Source organism: Leguminivora glycinivorella, chromosome 27 (genome assembly GCF_023078275.1).
Source record: "Leguminivora glycinivorella isolate SPB_JAAS2020 chromosome 27, LegGlyc_1.1, whole genome shotgun sequence".
NCBI lineage: Eukaryota > Metazoa > Arthropoda > Insecta > Lepidoptera > Tortricidae > Leguminivora > Leguminivora glycinivorella.
In genome coordinates, this window is record NC_062997.1 from 6,440,227 (window position 1) to 6,459,456 (window position 19,230).

A 19,230-nucleotide genomic window follows, 5' to 3' on the forward strand; every position below is an offset into this window, starting at 1 on the left:
GGAATCATAACAAACGAAAGAGACGACTTGAGGGGCTTATAACAAAAACAAAAATGCATTACATAATTATAATGATCGATTAATAATATTAATGACTTACCATAATCCTGGCTATTGTAGTGTGCAAGAACATTGCAATTTTACACTAATTAATACATTGCAAGTGCATCCTCCCATCGACCTCGTCCGTCACGCGGCCGCCATTTGTAATTTGCTGGCGTGCACTTTACTCCATACTTGAGGACATTATTGCCTTTTAATGGACAAATTACAATAAATAATACGTTTCTTTAATAATAATAAATTTTAATATAACAATATAAGTCCCTGAATCACCGTATAAACTGTATATTTATTCAAAGAATATTTTTTATTCAAATCGATCATTCGATTTTAGCACATGGATTTTATATGGCAACATTTTCTAACGTCACGTGAATTGATAATGGCGGGTATATGGCGGGGTTTTTGTAAGTGAATATCTCTTGTAAAAATAATTTATACTTCATTGCTTTTGAGTTTTGGTGTTTGATGCTTATGTTAAATGAAAGTCACTGTTTTAAATACTTTAGTTTCGTATTAGTAGTTTATTTGTTAATATAAATTCAAACACCGCTTGTCGCTTACTTATTAATATTAAATATGTGTGAAAGGTATTTGTAGTATAATATATGTTTTATATTTAGCGTTACTTTCAGTAAACATAATCACCACGGACAACAATGTATTAAAGTACTTACTGGACATATTTGGGAGTGATTTATAATAGGTTTTCTATTGGTGCACCGGGCTGGCTGGTGCAAGGCTCGGAACCGGTTTATTTTTACCGGTTTATTTAGATTTTAGGTTTTTTTAGACCTGTGTGGTGACGGGTTAAGAATTTCACCACCCCCTTTCTTCCCGTGGGTGTCGTAGAAGGCGACTATGGGATATGGGTTAAATTGTGGCGTAGGCGAGAGGCTGGCAACCTGTCACTGCAATGTCACAGTTTCGTTTTCTTTCAACCCCTTATTTGCCAAGAGTGGCACTGAAGCTTTAGTACTTTCATGTGTTCTGCCTACCCCTTTATGGGATACAGGCGTGATTGTATGTATGTATGTATTTAGATTTTACTCCGAACTTTATAAAGAACGCGAACGTTATGAGAACTTTATTTTAACCGAAATAAACCGGTTTATTCGACGAGCGGCGAGACGCACCTAAATACCTACGTTCACGCAGTGAGTTTTTTGTTTCGTTAGAACAGTATTACCTATCATGCTGCGGAATAAACCGGTTTATTTTGTTCTAAACCGGTTAATCGAACGAAACCTTTATGAAAGAGTTCTTCTAAAAACCGGTTTTCGAGCGAAAACGAAATTTAAAGGTTTGTGACCTGCAAGTACATGATAACGGTTTGAAAATTTATCCGGTATCCGAGCCCTGGGTGCACCAATATGCAAATTTTAAAGTGGAATGTATGTACGTATCGTTCATTGGTACACCTTTGAGATATTACTTTTTTTGGGCTTACTTTGATCAAAGAAATATACATACATGTAAGTGCCATTTTTTTTTCAAAATCGCAAGCTTTACTATATTTTTATACATTGGCGGTAACGGAATGGAAGGTTTGAAAAATGTATGGAGGTCTTGGGGGCATTTTTTAGGGTTCCGTAGTCAACTAGGAACCCTTATAGTTTCGCCATGTCTGTCTGTCCGTCCGTCCGCGGATAATCTCAATAACCGTTAGCACTAGAAAGCTGAAATTTGGTACCAATATGTATATCAATCACGCCAACAAAGTGCAAAAATAAAAAATGGAAAAAATGTTTTATTAGGGTACCCCCCCTACATGTAAAGTGGGGGCTGATATTTTTTTTTCATTCCAACCCTAACGTGTGATATATTGTTGGATAGGTATTTAAAAATGAATAAGGGTTTACTAAGATCGTTTTTAGATAATATTAATATTTTCGGAAATAATCGCTCCTAAAGGAAAAAAAAAGTGCGTCCCCCCCACTCTAACTTTTGAACCATAAGTTTAAAAAATATGAAAAAAAACACAAAAGTAGAACTTTATAAAGACTTTCTAGGAAAATTGTTTTGAACTTGATAGGTTCAGTAGTTTTTGAGAAAAATATGGAAAACTACGGAACCCTACACTGAGCGTGGCCCGACACGCTCTTGGCCGGTTTTTTTCTCCTGTCAGGATCGAAAGACCTAGCGATTCTGAGTATGAATCGAGTAAAATATATCCATGTTAAAAAAAGTGTGCTCAACTTTGAAATAAAAATGGCTCATAACATAACTCTGACACATACTATTGTTCTTCTTTTAGACTAAGAGCCCAAAGCCGCCAGACCTTCCTCATTTCGTCAAGGATGAAACTTTGGGACAATGTTGAGTACGTATGTCTGCAATATTAGTACAGAAGGCTCACTCCCTTTGATATTCACACAATGCCGTCGTTCTAAATTCATACCTACATTAACAAACGGACCGCACGCGAGCAGCCGACATTGAATTCTATTGCGCCGCGCGAAGGTCGTCACTACTGAACGGGCCGCGAACTCGCGGCCGCCGGCATGTACTTGTAGCGCGGCGATAGAATCGCGGAGTGAGCCGCCCCTGATATTAGCTAGTTCGGCCCGACGACCATTTTTGAACTACATATAAGGTTTTAAAAAAACACTAAGTTATGTGTTAGGAATTGATAATCATCGGTTCCTTACCATTTACGCAGGCCGTAACTTGTGAAATTAGGGTAAGACATCTAGTAAAAGTTATGGCCGGCGGAAATGATGATTATCAAATCCTTACAGTCTTTGCTATCGCATTTATAAAACCGGCCAAGAGCGTGTCGGGCCACGCTCAGTGTAGGGTTCCGTAGTTTTCCGTATTTTTCTCAAAAACTACTGAACCTATCAAGTTCAAAATAATTTTCCTAGAATTTCTTTATAAAGTTCTATTTTTGTGATTTTTTTCATATTTTTTAAACATATGGTTCAAAAGTTAGAGGGGGGGACGCATATTTTTTTCCTTTAGGAGCGATTATTTCCGAAAATATAAATATTATCAAAAAACGATCTTAGTAAACCCTTATTCATTTTTAAATACCTATCCAACAATATATCACACGTTGGGGTTGGAATGAAAAAATATATCAGCCCCCACTTTACATGTAGGGGGGGTACCCTAATAAAACATTTTTTTCCATTTTTTATTTTTGCACTTTGTTTGCGTTATTGATATACATATTGGTACCAAATTTCAGCTTTCTAGTGCTAACGGTTACTGAGATTATCCGCGGACGGACGGACGGACGGACAGACAGACATGGCGAAACTATAAGGGTTCCTAGTTGACTACGGAACCCTAAAAATCAGCCTCGAGGGTTTAAGAAAAGTTAGTGTTTAAAAAAAAATCTTATAGCAAAAAAAATGGCCGACGGGCCTAACTAGGTAATATGCAGACGTTAATCGTCGATTACTCTACATAGTCCCAAAGTTTAATCCTTGAGAAAATGATGGTCTGGCGGCTCTTAATCCATTATTTGGCTGGTGTGATAACCCAAAATGAGTTTTGGTCTCCAACACAAGAGCACGCCACTTTTTTTTAGGGTTCCGTAGTCAACTAGGAACCCTTATAGTTTCGCCATGTCTGTCTGTCCGTCCGTCCGCGGATAATCTCAGTAACCGTTAGCACTAGAAAGCTGAAATTTGGTACCAATATGTATATCAATCACGCCAACAAAGTGCAAAAATAAAAAAAGGAAAAAAATGTTTTATTAGGGTACCCCCCCTACATGTAAAGTGGGGGCTGATATTTTTTTTCATTCCAACCCCAACGTGTGATATATTATTGGATAGGTATTTAAAAATGAATAAGGGTTTACTAAGATCGTTTTTTGATAATATTAATATTTTCGGAAATAATCGCTCCTAAAGGAAAAAAAAGTGCGTCCCCCCCTCTAAATTTTGAACCATATGTTTAAAAAATATGAAAAAAATCACAAAAGTAGAACTTTATAAAGACTTTCTAGGAAAATTGTTTTGAACTTGATAGGTTCAGTAGTTTTTGAGAAAAATACGGAAAACTACGGAACCCTACACTGAGCGTGGCCCGACACGCTCTTGGCCGGTTTTTTTTTTAGTATGAATAGGTAGACGTTTGACCACGATCACACCTGATGGTAAGTGATGATGCGGTCTACGGTGGATCACGCTTACCTATGAGATACCTATTTACTAATATGCAACTTACTTTGCTCGGTCTTGAGCGGTATCGCGCCAGCTTTCGCCGACGCCGAGCTCGACTAAGTTCGACTTTCGTTCCGGAGGTTGCGGATTTGAACCCCAGGGACCCATTTCTCAAAACTGAAAGTTACAAGCGGATGGAAGTTGGAAAGCTAACTTGTCATATTAGACATTGACAACCGCTTGTAAATTGTAACTTGTAGCTTCGAGAAATGGGCCCCAGCTCGCACCAAATTAGTTTTGGAATTTATGTGCGAAATGTCATTTAATATTTGCCAGTCGCTTTTCGATGAAGGAATACATCGCGAGGAAACCGGACTAATTCCAATAAGGTCTAGTTTACCTTTCGGGTTGGAAGGTCAGATGGCAGTCGCTTTTGTAAAAACTACGCCAAATCTTTGGATTAGTTGTCAAAGCGAACCCCAGGGTCCCATTGGCTGTGGCAAATGTCGAGATAACGCAAGGACGATGATGATGATGAAAAGGTATCACATAATAACGCAGGATTTTTCATGTTGTTTTATTATTTTTATAGCAATGACATTAGTTGGTTTTGATACAAATACATTATTCTATGGGTAATAGTAATAGCGGGACTCCTTGAAGACGGGCTGCTAATCTGGAACAAAATTAAACAATCAAAATCATGATTTAAATAACATTGGTGTTAAGAGTATAGTCTTCGATCATCTCATTATTTTTTTATTTATTCGCTTTTTCCGTCACTAGCTATGTCACCTGTACAGTAAAATATGTCACCCACCTATAGCGTGAGCAGGTCTGGCAGAACCTGATAACACTACTAGAGTTATATGTCACCTATACAGTACAATATGTCATCTACCTATAGCGTGAGCCGATCTGATAACACTACTAAAGTCATATGTCACCTATACAGTACAATATGTCACCTGTCACAGGAAAAGATGAGGAGACGTGTTGTACCGACTCCACATGTGGGATAAGGGTAGGAGGAAGAAGAAGACAGTACAATATGTCACCTATAGCAAGAGCAGGTCTGGCAGGACCTGATAACACTGCTAGAGTTATATGTCACCTATACAGTACAATATGTCACCTGTACAGTACAATATATCACCAGTACCGTACAATATGTCACCTATAGCGTGTGCAGGTTTGATAATACTACTAGTCATGCCACCTATACAGTAAAATATGTCACCTGTACAGTACAATATGTCACCTATACAGTACAATATGTCACCTGTACAGTACAATATGTCACCTATACAGTACAATATGTCACCTATACAGTACAATATGTCACCTGTACAGTACAATATGTCACCTATACAGTACAATATGTCACCTATACAGTACAATATGTCACCTATACAGTACAATATGTCACCTGTACAGTACAATATGTCACCTGTACAGTACAATATGTCACCTATACAGTACAATATGTCACCTATACAGTACAATATGTCACCTATACAGTACAATATGTGACCTGTACAATACAATATGTCACCTATAGCGTGAGCAAGTCCGGCTGCTCGCCCAGCAAGTCGGCGGCGGCGCGCGCGGCGAGGCGCCAGGTGTCCAGTCTGGCCGCGAGCGCCGTGGCCGCGGCCAGCGGCAGCGCGCGCGGCCGCACCCACGTCACGAACACCAGGGAGCTCACCTGTACATACAGTACTACATTAATAACTAAACCACACAAAAATAAGCGCGTTACAAAACACGGAGAAACTAAAAAGCCAAAAATAATAAACCTTTCAATTCAGATTTCTTATCGTATTGCAATAAGCTAAACATCCAAATTATAAACAAATCAATTATTTTTGTAGTCGGTACCAGACCTGTTCGTCGCCTTGCTATTGCCTGTTTGCCCCACCCAACCATACACAGGCTGGTACCGACTCCAAAAATAATTGATTTGTTTATAATTTGGATGTTTAGCTTATTGCAATACGATAAGAAATCTGAATTGAAAGGTTTATTATTTTTGGCTTTTTAGTTTCTCCGTGTTTTGTAACGCGCTTATTTTTGAAGGCGGTTTTATTTTTTGTTAAAAAGTTTATTTATTTGTTGATTTTTAGTGGTTTCTAGTGATATTATATGTATCAGTCCGAATACATGTACAGTAGTGAAAGAATTATCCTTTAACTCCTAACCATTGAGGAGTTGACCTTCCATCATCAGCTCAGCCACATAAAATTATTACCATCAGACGTAAATACTGGTGTACCTTTGAAAAATAGACTAAAAACATTACATGTGCCTATAACATTTGAAGAGTTCCCTCGATTTCTTCAGGATCCCATCATCAGACCCTGACTTGTTGCCAATGGGACCATCTCGGGGTTATACCGGTTCGATCAAAAAAAAAATTTTGAAAATCGGTCCACGATTCTCGGAGATATCGAGTAACATACATACAAAAAAAAAAAAAAAACATTCAGTCGAATTGAGAACCTCCTCCTTTTTTGAAGTCGGTTAAAAATTACAATTTTGAAAAAACCCCGACCGCGATATAGTAGACCCATTTTCATGAAACATGGCTAAGAACACTCCCGACTAACTCTGCTTTCAGACAAAAAAAAACTAAATCTAAATCGGTTCATCCGTTCGGGAGCTACGATGTCACAGACAGACAGACAGACACGTCAAACTTATAACACCCCGTCGTTTTTGCGTCGGGGGTTAAAAAATATCCATACAATTAATAATAGTACATTACTGCAGAGGCCGGAACAAATATATCTCTCTCTGTATCTCGAAATTGTGCATTGTAGCGCAAAAATAATCAAAATTTCGGTCACCTATGAAACCAGTAAAACAGTAAAATCAAAAGAAAAAAGAATTAAAAAAAATCGAAATCAAACGTAGACACCATTTTTTTTTGCTTAGACTCTACACAAGTTGCAGTCTGAAGCTGTACGTCTGTAAAGTCCCTCATGTTTTTTTTTAAATTGCCAAAATTTTAAGTAAGTAAGTAAATTGCCGTTGGGACGTCTGAAAAGAGTGTAAAGCCCCTTATAGTTTTTTTAAATGCAAAATACCTAGATGTCATGTCGCAAACATTACTGAAAATTAAAAAAAAAAACGCTTCCAGTCCTAAAAAAACTCAAATGTCTAATCACTGATCCATACTAATATTATAAATGGGAAATTGTGTGTGTCTGTTTGTTTGTCCGTCTTTCACGGGAAAACGGAGCGGCGAATTGACGTGATTTTTTAAGTGGAGATATTTAAAGGGATGGAGAGTGCCATAGGCGACTTTTGTCTCTCTCTAATGCGAGCGTAGCCGGCCAAAAGCTAGTTTATTATGTTTTAATGCAATACTAACTTGATCAATATGTCCTCGGATAAGTTTCTCAGCCAAAGCCTTCATGACGAGCAGTTCCACTTCGTTAAGGGGCACGCGAGCCTCCTGGGCAATCTCGGCGAAGGTCAGCTTACGGGTCGCCGAAGTGCGGTTGAATGCCATCTGGAAAACGAATGTTATTTTATAAAATCAATATTAAAGTCCTACGGTTTTTTAATCCACACTAATATTATAAATGGGAAAGTGTGTGTTTGTTTGTTTGTCCGTCTTTCACAGCAAAACGGAGCGACGTATTGACGTGATTTTTTAAGTGGAGACAGTTGAGGGAATGGAGTCAGTTGTCTCTTTCTAATGAGAGCAAAACCGCGGGTAAAAGCTAGTATTATTATAAATGGGCTTACTCTTGGCCACAGACTAGCCAAAGGCAAAGACGTGGCCTACCATGGAGTATGTTATGGGTTGGAACACATAATCCAGCGCTGCCCCCTTCGTTCATATCGAGGGCTGCCAGAAGACTTGCTACATCTCACACCCGATGCAGCTGACTGGCTAAGCTCCCTGAATATTGACATTTGAAATGTAGAAATAATTTGCCTATTTTTAAATTGATGCCATACGACTAAATAAATACCATGGAGTGAGCTCGCCCAGATGATGCCTGTGTGTGGGGGGGGGGGAAGACACGTAGCACAATGTCCGAAGCACGAAATTCCGAAAGACATGTAGGAATTTCGTACATTAGCACCCGCTAGGGGCGTCACCGTCTATGTAAACCGTTTTGCACATGGAAACGCCCAGTAGGTTCTCTGGCATCAGCAAATAGTCTCCGACATCTTCAGTTTCATCTCAAGTATTAGGTGATCCTTACCATAGAGGAATAAGTAAGGGAAGAGTTGTAATTCCATACATCAGTAAATGCAAGTTATTTGTAGTGACATCTAGCGCCATTTACGCGTCAAATAGCGTAAATTAGTACCACTACTCAACACTAGGTGCCAACAGTGTTGCGTCTGCCAAAAATGTAATCAAGAACTTATATTACAAGCAGAAGGAATTGAAAACCTCTGTTTTGCACTGATAAATACTATTGTAATATTAGCTAAAAATTGTTGAGCATTAGACTTTTTGTTCGTCGCGACATCTATTGACAAGCAGCAGTACTGATAATTTGCGCAACGATTTGACGTGTGAATGACGCCAGATGTCACTACAAATAACTTGCATTTACTGATGTATGGAGTTACAACTCTTCCTCTATGTCCTTACTGTACCGTGTTTGACAATGAACATGTTGAAACGTTCAGTTGGGTTAGTCTGTGGATGTGGACTCTAACTGACCTCCATAAGGCACGTGATGGCGACCTTCTGGCGCACGCTCTGGTCAGCTCCGGGGCTGGAGCGGAAGCCCGCAGCGCCTCGAAGGCTCAACACACAGAACACCCCACTAGAAGCCTATTGCAAGCGATATTGTTCGAGACGCAAATCACCAATCCTTGCGGGGTGAGGCGGGAGCGCCCGGTGCTGCCATTGGTCGTTTCAAATAATGGCGCGCCTTTACGCTTAGCCGTAGGGTTGGGAATGGGACATGTCTATTATAGACAATGGTACCGGTACCAGTACTGTGGTGAATTTGTTTAGCAACAAATTATAATATTATAGCAGTTTTTCTAACTTATTTATATTTCTTTAGTTATAAAGTATTATTTCTACAAGTAATGGTAAGAAATGCGCAAGTTAGGCGTTTTTGCAAGCTTTTATTTAACTTGCAATGTTAGTATCATGCGACTTTTAAAGCAGATATTTTTAAACGATTGCGCTGAAATTTTGCACACATAATTGTGTAAATCATGTGACGATGCAATATTATGGTATCATGGAGCTGATCTGCTGATGGACCAGAAACGTGGCCATAGATTAAATTTCATATCTGATTATGATGTTGACCTCAATTCCAATAAGGCCTAGCTACCCTTCGGGTCGGAAGGTCAGATGGCAGTCGCTTTCATAAAACTAGTGCTTACGCCAAATCCCGGGACTAGTTGCGGGACAAAGCGGACCCCATGCTCCCATGAGCCGTGGCGAATGCTGATGCTGGGATAACGCAAGGAGGATGACGATTGTGATAGCACCTCAATAAAAATCATTCTACTAACTAATAACTAAACTGTGCATTTTTACTTACGTTTACTAAGTTAAATTACCAACTAAATATTCTAAACTAATCAATCAACTAAATAACACTACAGACTCTACAGATTCTAGATAATTTCACAATTACAAATCTGCTTTCTTTTATATTTCATAAAATGGTAGCACATTGTACGAACGTACGAGGTTCTCGCAACAGACATAAACTAACATGGCCCCATCCCTAGTCGTTTACGTGAAAGGGATAGCATATCGCATTGTTAACTAGGCAAAAAGGGATGGACGCGCCTCGGCGCCGCTCACTACAACCATATTGACCAGTATAAATGAACTCCGCGGATAATAAACAATATTCAACGAAATAATTAATTTGACTTAACTGTGGAATGTTATTCCATTTCTTTTTTATGTGGAAGTGTTAGAAGACTTGCCACACCACTTTATGGTGCAAGAGACCATTGTTTGCAACCAAATTTAATTATTTAAGATTTTTTCCCGAGCGGACACGAACACTGTTGAGGACACGAGCACGAGCATTGTTGTATTGGTCTGTGGCTCAACATCTTCATACTCAAGTATTAGGTCATTTAGCAAGATACTCACCTCCATAAAGGCAAGTGCGACTTTTTGTGACATACTTTGGTCAGCCTTCTGGCATTTTAAGAAATTAGGGCCCACAACAAGCGTAAGTTGTTAATAAAAAGTCGCTATCAGTTTTAAGTATGAAATTTTAATAAAAATATTGCTTTTGTGTTAATTACATAAACTATAAGCAATAATCTACATTAAGAACGTGAAATAAGTAGAGTTTTAAACAGATTTTATTTTTAATTGTTATAAAATTGACAGCGAGTTAACTTTTTGTTGACAACTGACGCTAATTATGGGTCCTAATTGATGAAATTGCCTATATATATTTGCAGACATCGGATTCCGTGGGGCGAAACTTCTTGACAGCTAGGGACTTCCTATATCGATAAACTCATTTATCGATACTAGTTCTATATACTAGTGACCGCCCCCAACATTGTGTGTGTTTTTGTAACTATTGTTCTGAAGACCAGTATGAAATTCATACATAGCGTCGAAATAAATTGCGACGAGTAAACTTTTAAAAACGTTTTGAAAAAAGAAGAAGTAAATTGAGTTCTTATTTTATTATTGTTTTTTTTTACACTACGTCGGTGGCAACCAAGCATACGGTCCGATGCGGTGGAAAGCGGTTACCGTGACCTATGGACGCCTGCAACTCAAACAGTGTCACATGCGCATACTCTTTTAATAAAAAAATCTTTTATAAGCAAACCTTTGTGTGATCACTAGTATTTAGAACTAGTATCGATAAATGAGTTTATCGATATAGGAAGTCCTTAGCTGTCAAGAGTTTCGCCCCACGGAATCCGATGTCTGTATATTTGTGTTGTTCTACTGACCTCCATAAGGCACGTGATGGCGACCTTCTGCCTGACACTCTGGTCCGCCCTCCGCAGCTCGGGGGCGGGCGCGGAGGCCCGCAGCGCCTCGAAGGCCGGCACGTCGCCGCGGGAGACGGCGCGCACGAGCTCCTTGGCCCACGCGTCCGGGTGTTCTCTAGGGACTCCAGGATTGGGTGCGCTAGCTGGAAATATCAATCAATCAATCAAAATATTCATTCGTAATAAACTTAAAAACTACACATGCATAAAGTATGACTAAAAACTACAAATAAATGTATAAAGGATGGGCTCGATATCGGTTTATTTTTTACCGGTTTATTTCGATTTTACTCCGAACTTAGTAAAGAACGCGAAAGTTATTTTAGTTTATTTCTTCAAATTTGTTGACACCTACTGACAATGTAAATTTATCAATTTCCGCTACCTTAAGGTTGACTGGAAGAAATCGCTCTTTAGCGATAAGACCGCCTGTTGTTTACCTTTGTTCGTGTTGCTTCCTTATTTGTATTGTTGTATTTTATCAATGTGTGCAATAAAGAGTATTTGTATTGTATTGTTATGAGAACTTTATTTTAACCGAAATAAACCGGTTTATTCGACGATCGGCGAAACGCACCGGCGCCGCGTAAATACCTACGTTCACGCAGCGACTTTTATGTTTGGTCAGAACAGTATTACCTATCCATGCTGCGGAATAAACCGGTCTATTTTGTTCCAAACCGGTTAAAACCGGTCTACCGTACATGTTTCTTGATGGTTCCGATGTAGATTCTTTTCTTAGACTTTATCTCTCTGAAGTCCTTTGGTTCCATCCAGGTAACCTACTCCAACCCATAATGGCTAGGTCGAGAGATGTATATACACACTCACCAGTTCCCCAAGGTCGTAGACATTGGGCGCGACGACTGCGGCGATGGCCAGCGAGCGCTCTTGCAGCGACATCAGCTACTGTAGCTCTCTAGTTCTTTGGTTCCATCCAGGTAACCTACTCCAGCCCATAACGGCTAGGTGGAGAGATGTATATACACCTCACCAGTTCTCTAAGGTCGTAGACGTTGGGCGCGACGACTGCGGCGATGGCCAGCGAGCGCTCTTGCAGCGACATCAGCTACTGTAGCTCTCTAGTCCTTTGGTTCCATCCAGGTAACCTACTACACACTCACCAATTCTCCAAGGTCGTAGACGTTGGGCGCGACGACCGCGGCGATGGCGAGCGAGCGCGCGAGCGCGCGGCGCTCCTGCAGCGGCAGCACGGCGCCGCCCTCCGCGCAGCCCACGTAGCGCAGCGCCGCGCGGTAGTAGCGCGCCATGGGCCCGCGGACCCTGCGACCATCAGCAGTTCTCAAAAAGTTTGTACAAAAAAAAAGAAACATTCAGTCGAATTGAGAACCTCCTCCTTTTTTGAAGTCGGTTAAAAATTAAGGAAAAAGTTACATTTGTTTTTATTAATTCCTATTTTGTTACCAAGATTTTGTTGATGAAATGAGATTTTATTAAGTTTTGTTTCGTCATTAAGGTTCCCTAGTATCTATATTTTCTTAATTATAACAATTAACCCTTATATATCTTACGAAAGTCGACTTAGGGCCAGTTGCATCAACCACATTTGACAGACACATTATCGTCACTCAGCAGATGTCTATGGAACTTCCCATACAATAAAATTTTACGAACGCTTTAAAGATGACCGACGGTTTGATGCAACTGGCCCTTATATTACTAAATGTTGGTAACAAAATAGGATCAATTAAAATTTGCTGACGTGGCTATGTACAAAGGTGCCCAGATCTACTCACATTCAAATACGGATCACGACTACATAAATAACATATTTTTTTCCCCTCACTAGCTCGGAAACACGTGTTTTGTCCTTTAATACCAGCGGGTAAAAACACATTTTATCCACTAGTGGATAAAGTAATCTGACCTTGAATATAGGCATTTTTTCTGCTTTAAAATTGATAAAAGTGAGTGAATCTAGTGATGACGATGATTTACAAAAACATGCTCAAAGTACATTTATTTAAACTGCAAAGATAAAACTAACACACATTTAAAGCAGCCCTTATGTATACCTCTATATATATATATATATGTCGCAGGGAAATGGCCAAAACAGAGGTTTGATCAAATCTCTAAGGGATATGATCAAATCACGCAAGATGCCAAAATGGCGAATCCATTTCATCATTTCTCTAGAAAATTTCAGTCATTTGACTATTTCCCTGACTCTGTTTCGTGAAATCACAAAATCGGCCTATAGACAAACCACGTTTCGTCATTTCACTAGATTTGTTCAGGGATTTGATAAAATCCCTGAACCACGACAGTAAGTTGACAAAACATTCTCTTATATGTGTATGTTTATTCAATTTGTGTGTTGGAAATTAGAATAATTATGATTTTTTATTTCGAAGCACCTACTCTTTTTGATTATGTTTTTTATTTCCGCTACCCAAAGGTTGTCTGGTAGAGATCGCTCTGCCAGCTGCGTCTATTTATAATCATTTGTTTTGTCTCCACTGTATCTTTTGCTGAGGTGTGCCAATAAGGGTCCCCCCACATCTAGCGTCTCGCGAGCGTCGCGTCAGGCCAACTGTATGGGCAAAGCCTGACGCCGACGCGACGTCTTTTTCCATACAGTTGGCCCGACGCGACGCTCGCGAGACGCTAGATGTGGGGGGACCCTAGAGTATTCTATCTATCTATCTATCTGGTCTTCCCAGATAGCAGCCCGATCTTCTCCCATTCTTATACTTCGTTTCTTTTAATGAAATGAAATGAAATGAAATATTTATTTTTCAAGTAGGCATATTACAATGCGCATAAGATTAGAATTATCTGTCAAACGGGTAAACAAAGAAGCAGTGGTCGTAGACCTTCCTTCTTCGATTTCGGCCGATACCACTGATTTCTTGGAACTTATAATACTATGTACATAAGTTCCAAGAACGAAGTATAGTAAAAAAAAAGTATAGAAATACCTGTAGTACTCGGAAGCCAGTTTGTAGAACCGGCCGTGCACCGGTGTGACTCCGTCTGCATCTTCCAGCGAGCCTTCCAGCTCTTCGATGATCTTCTCCGTGGCATCCAGGTCATTCAGCTGTTCCAGGTATATCTCACCTTGAAGCACCTGCAATTTAAAAGTATACGATTATAGTTTACACTGTAAACTTTACTGAGAAGTATATCCGAGCAGGATGGCACTTTCCTACAACAGTTTTTGTCCGAGGCACCATCGAACTGCCGATATCGGCAGGACGCTTCCGGCATTTTTTGGCATGCCGGACCCCCCCGCCAGTTGTCGGCCGATAATATTTGTTTGTGTGCGTATATAATGTAGGTATACGTTTGTAGTAGTGTGCGTGACAAAAATGGCGTCTATTAAAAAGCTGTTAATGATAGAAATTCAAATTAGTTGACAATTTCCATGGAAAAAAAGAAGGTTGTAATGCATCGGTCCGAATTGCGGATACTAGTTTTTTCATCTTTTAGTAGATACTAGCGACCCGCCCCGGCTTCGCACGGGTACTTTACCTACATATAAACCTTCCTCTAGAATCACTCTATCTATTAAAAAAAACCGCATCAAAATCCGTTGCGTAGTTTTAAAGATTTAAGCATACATAGGGACATAGGGACAGAGAAAGCGACTTTGTTTTATACTATGTAGTGAAGTGATAGTGATAGTGATAGTTGAATGTAAAATTATTTATTTTGCCTGACACTCTGAGTATTTTTTATGCTCGTTATCTTAATTTTACAATATAATATTTAGGATAGTGCTTATAATTATTAAATATAAACCATTTTTTAAATATTTTTTGATACAAAATCATACTTCATTGATTTGGAACAATGCGTTTTATCGGACCGACATCCGACACTATCGGAAGCGTTTATCGGATGTAGGATGTCGGTCCGACATCCGATATCGGATCGGATAATGTGAAAACGGCCTTACAATCCTAAAAATGTTTATATATGGTTTCTAACCCCCAACGCAAAAACGACGGGGTGTTAAGTTTGACGTGTCTATCTGCCTGTGTGTGTGTGTGTCTGTCTGTGGCATCGTAGCTCCCGAACGGATGAACCGATTTAGATTTAGTTTTTTTTGGTCTGAAAGCTGAGTAAGTCGGGAGTGTTCTTCATGGCTTAGCAGGCAGGTAAGTCACTACCCATTAAACCAGACCAGCAGTCATACTTAATGTGTTATCTTTACCCAAGACATGTCTACACACTTACACAGATCAAGAGAGTAAAAATTACCTCACAGGTAATTTTGTTATGCAGGTAAGGAGTACCAGTGAAGTGGTTGAGTTACAAAATTACAGATGTAGCTCGGAAAGGGTTTCCTTTGTATTTTTAACCCCCGACGCATAATCTAATCACAAAATTAAAATTTTGAAAAATCCCCCGACCGCGACCTCGTGGAACGATTTTCATGAAACATGGCTAAGAACACTCCCGACTAACTCGGCTTTCAGACAAAAAAAAACTAAATCAAAATCGGTTCATCCGTTCGAGAGCTACGATGCCACAGACAGACAGACAGACACGTCAAACTTATAACACCCCTTCGTTTTTGTGTCGGGGGTTAAAAAACGACAGGGTGTTATAAGTTCGACGGGTCTGTCTGTGGCATAGTAGCTCCCGAATGGATGAACCGATTTAGATTTAGTTTTTTTTTGTGTGAAGAGTTAGTCGGGAGTGTTCTTAGCAATGTTTCATGAAAAACGGTCCACTATGTCGCGGTCGAGGGCTTTATCAAAATTTTATTTTGTGGTTAGGTTAGTTCTGGAAGCGTTCGTAATTGTCATGCTAGTATATGTGTGTGTGTCTGTCTTTCTTACTGTGTGTGTGTCTGTCTGTGGCATAGTAGCTCCCGAATGGATGATCCGATTTAGATTTCGTTTTTTTTTGTTTGAAAGCTGAGTTAGTCAGGAGTGTTCTTAGCCATGTTTCATGAAAATCGGTCCACTATGTCGCGGTCGAGGGTTTTTTCAAAATTTTAATTTTGTGGTTAGGTTAGTTCTGGAAGTGTGCGTAATTGTCATGCTAGTTCGTAATTAGCATGACACGTTCGTATGTTTCCATAAGAATTCATAGGCAAGTCTTTTCACACTACAGCTGTAGCACAGTATAATAAAGAGTACTATCGTAAAATACAGTATGGCCACTCCCGCTCCCCCCTGAAAGTGCCGCCCAACCCCTCTCGGTTACCTCACAGTTACCACCTGTCAAAAACGCGACCAATCGACCTGTCATATCCAGTGATCGATTTTTTGGATTCACCCTCGCGGGATATCAAGTAGAAAAGTTAATATTGATACGACGAAATTATCTCTAAGGAACTTTTTACTCTTACATGGCAACCAGTTGAGACAAAAACTTCTATTCTTTTCCTAATCTCTACACTCTATTAAGCAAAATATATTAGAACCTCCACAAAGTATTACCTTACATCTATCATGATATTCATGATATTTATACAAACTGAACATTAAATTTAAATTGTTTTTCTAAATTTTATTGTAAGAATATCAAAGCTAGAGTTCACATTTTTAAATTATTGGAGAGATTTATAGTGGTTATGAAATCGCATGTTAGTAAGGCCTGTTACGTTATGTACTATTTTTAGTTTAAGTTTATAATGTTAATGTTGTTGCTTTATATTTTTGGTTGAGCAATAAAACCATTTGGCATTGTGCACATTGTACATATTTTTTTGCCTTTTCTAACAACATTAAGCCCGGATTCCCGGGGCATATCCATACTAACATAGTGATTGAGGTCGTTCACCCCATGTCGAATCCAAAAACCGATCACTGGTCATATCTCACTCATACAAGCATGGCACGCGTTCACCTACACGAGCTTAGAATGTGTGTTGGGAACGCGCCACTCTCAATATATTTGATTGCCAGTGTCCGAGGTGTGTCTGTAGTCAACATTACCAAAGTTTCTTACCTTGCAAAGAGCTAGTGCTTCATCATTCATCTTAACCTTGTTCTCCACCTTTTCCAAGAAGGCAATACCATCCTTTTTGTTATCGAACTGTTTCACAATGTGCGATGTGATCTCGACCAGCGAGAGGGGGTTTATTCTGAAACATTATAGTGAAAAAGATTAAAAATGTCTCTTACATTCTTCTTTCTTAGGCACTGATCCCACCACGCGACCTAGGAAACTATGAGCTTAGCTATAAAAACAAACAAAAGATAATCCTCTCCCATGTAAATAAAAGAGACAGCAATGTTTACAATTACTCGCCCAGCAGTGAGCTATCAAAAACGCGCTGTCTCTTTTATTTGCACGGGGTGCTTATCTTTTGTTCGTTTTTATAGCCGATAGCTCATAGTTTACTAATTAGGGGCTATATAAGGCTCCATAGCACCTATGTATCACTACGACCATTCCTTATCTGTTGTGATCTCTCTCTTACACAGGCACAAGCATATATTATAACTTATAGATAATTTTGGATTCAGGCAGTTACAAAATAGTTTTTAGACAATCGTGACTGGTAAAAAACCATATGAACTAATAAGAATTTAACATGAAATGATTTGAAGATTAACTTCATCAAGAAACTTCTTTTCATACGTTTTATATCACAACAATGTGGTTATTTAATAGTTAAGTCGTGTATTATAGTACAATTTTTGAGTATTCCTGAATAAATACGAAAATATAACGGGATAGTTGTAGGAAACAATAAACAAAGAGTGACTTGCATTTTGGACTTACTTGTTCTCAAAGGTCGTTAAAAAGTTGTTGTACAATTGGATAAGGCAGTCGCCGGTCTGTAATGCCGGGTGGTTCACGAATTCTTGCAATTTTAACGTAAGTTGGTGCCATAATCTGAAATAACAAAGCACAGAGGTTATGATTGTTTACATGAACATTTTTAGATGATAATATAAAATAAGGTGTATATACTCACTTTTTGTTGTATAGTTCTTCTAAATTTGCCCAATCTGCCGCTAAAGCGGGCTCGGCAGCTTGCTTTTTGGATAGAAAATCGTTAACATCAATAACTGCAAACTTTACGGTCGCCATCTTTCAAAATTGTAACGTCATTCCAAATGAAGTTAGTTGCAAATGTTTGACAGCTTTTTTTTTTAATTGTTCAAGTTGGGATTACACCGGCTTATATTTAAGAATTTTATTATGAAATGAATAATCATATGATTACGTGTTGAATCAAATTGTTTTATGATGATTTTTGCACGTCATTTGGCACTTGCTACGCTACTAATTGGATTTCTATAATTAAAATAAATAGATTTCATTATGCATAGGGTTCACACATGTATATAAGCTTTATTACCACAGATAATAAAATTAATCTGCAGCGCCATCTGTCGTCGAATAGCTACATGCTTTTAATCTCTACTTGTCGCTAGGTGGCGTTACTAGTTCCTCATCTTCTAGAATGCTTTTTGTGAAGTAGAGGTGAAGCTTTTTGTAGAGCAAATTAAATATAGAAGTATGTAGTTCTGAGAAGTAAGAATCGCATAGCGGATGTAGGGTATCATTTGTAATTTATTAGCGCGCTGCTATTATCAAAAGGACAAATCGTAGATCCATTTCGAGATAATTATTCATATACTTACCTACTTTTATGAATTTCATAACTCTAGTGACGTTATTCTTTGCAGAGTTATACGAGTAGGTACATAGTTAGTTATAACCAATATTGGTTCTCCTAGCTTTAAAACAGAGCTTATATTAAAGCTAACGTTTTATGTACAGAAACATCGCACATAAAATCAATACTAATCCATAGTCCATAGTATCCATATCCATAGTCAATACTAATATTATAAATGGGAAAGTGTGTGTGTCTGTTTGTTTGTCCGTCTTTCACGGCAGAACGGAGCGACGAATTGACGTGATTTTTTAAGTGGAGATAGTTGAAGGGATAGAGAGTGACATAGGCTACTTTTTGTCTCTTTCTAACGCGAGCGAAGCCGCGGGCAAAAGCTAGTTGTCTTATAATTCTCCTTGTACGAGGTAGTATGGGATCAACTGCCATTCAATTGTTTCTCTGAGATATTTGATAGAGCTTAGTCATGTCGTTTTAAAATGAAAATGGGTATTGATA

General features: G+C 39.0%; 1 protein-coding gene across 1 annotated transcript; it reads right to left on the reverse strand.

Annotated features, from left to right (window-relative positions):
* Window positions 1-4,742: 4,742 nt before the first annotated feature.
* Window positions 4,743-18,227, reverse strand: LOC125240280 (26S proteasome non-ATPase regulatory subunit 13). The gene is given in 10 exon segments (XM_048148147.1): window positions 4,743-4,857; window positions 5,737-5,889; window positions 7,558-7,698; window positions 11,118-11,269; window positions 11,272-11,302; window positions 12,284-12,443; window positions 14,105-14,253; window positions 17,091-17,226; window positions 17,871-17,984; window positions 18,067-18,227. Coding segments are annotated over 9 exon segments (1,152 nt in total). The 5' UTR covers window positions 18,183-18,227; the 3' UTR covers window positions 4,743-4,857.
* Window positions 18,228-19,230: the final 1,003 nt, after the last annotated feature.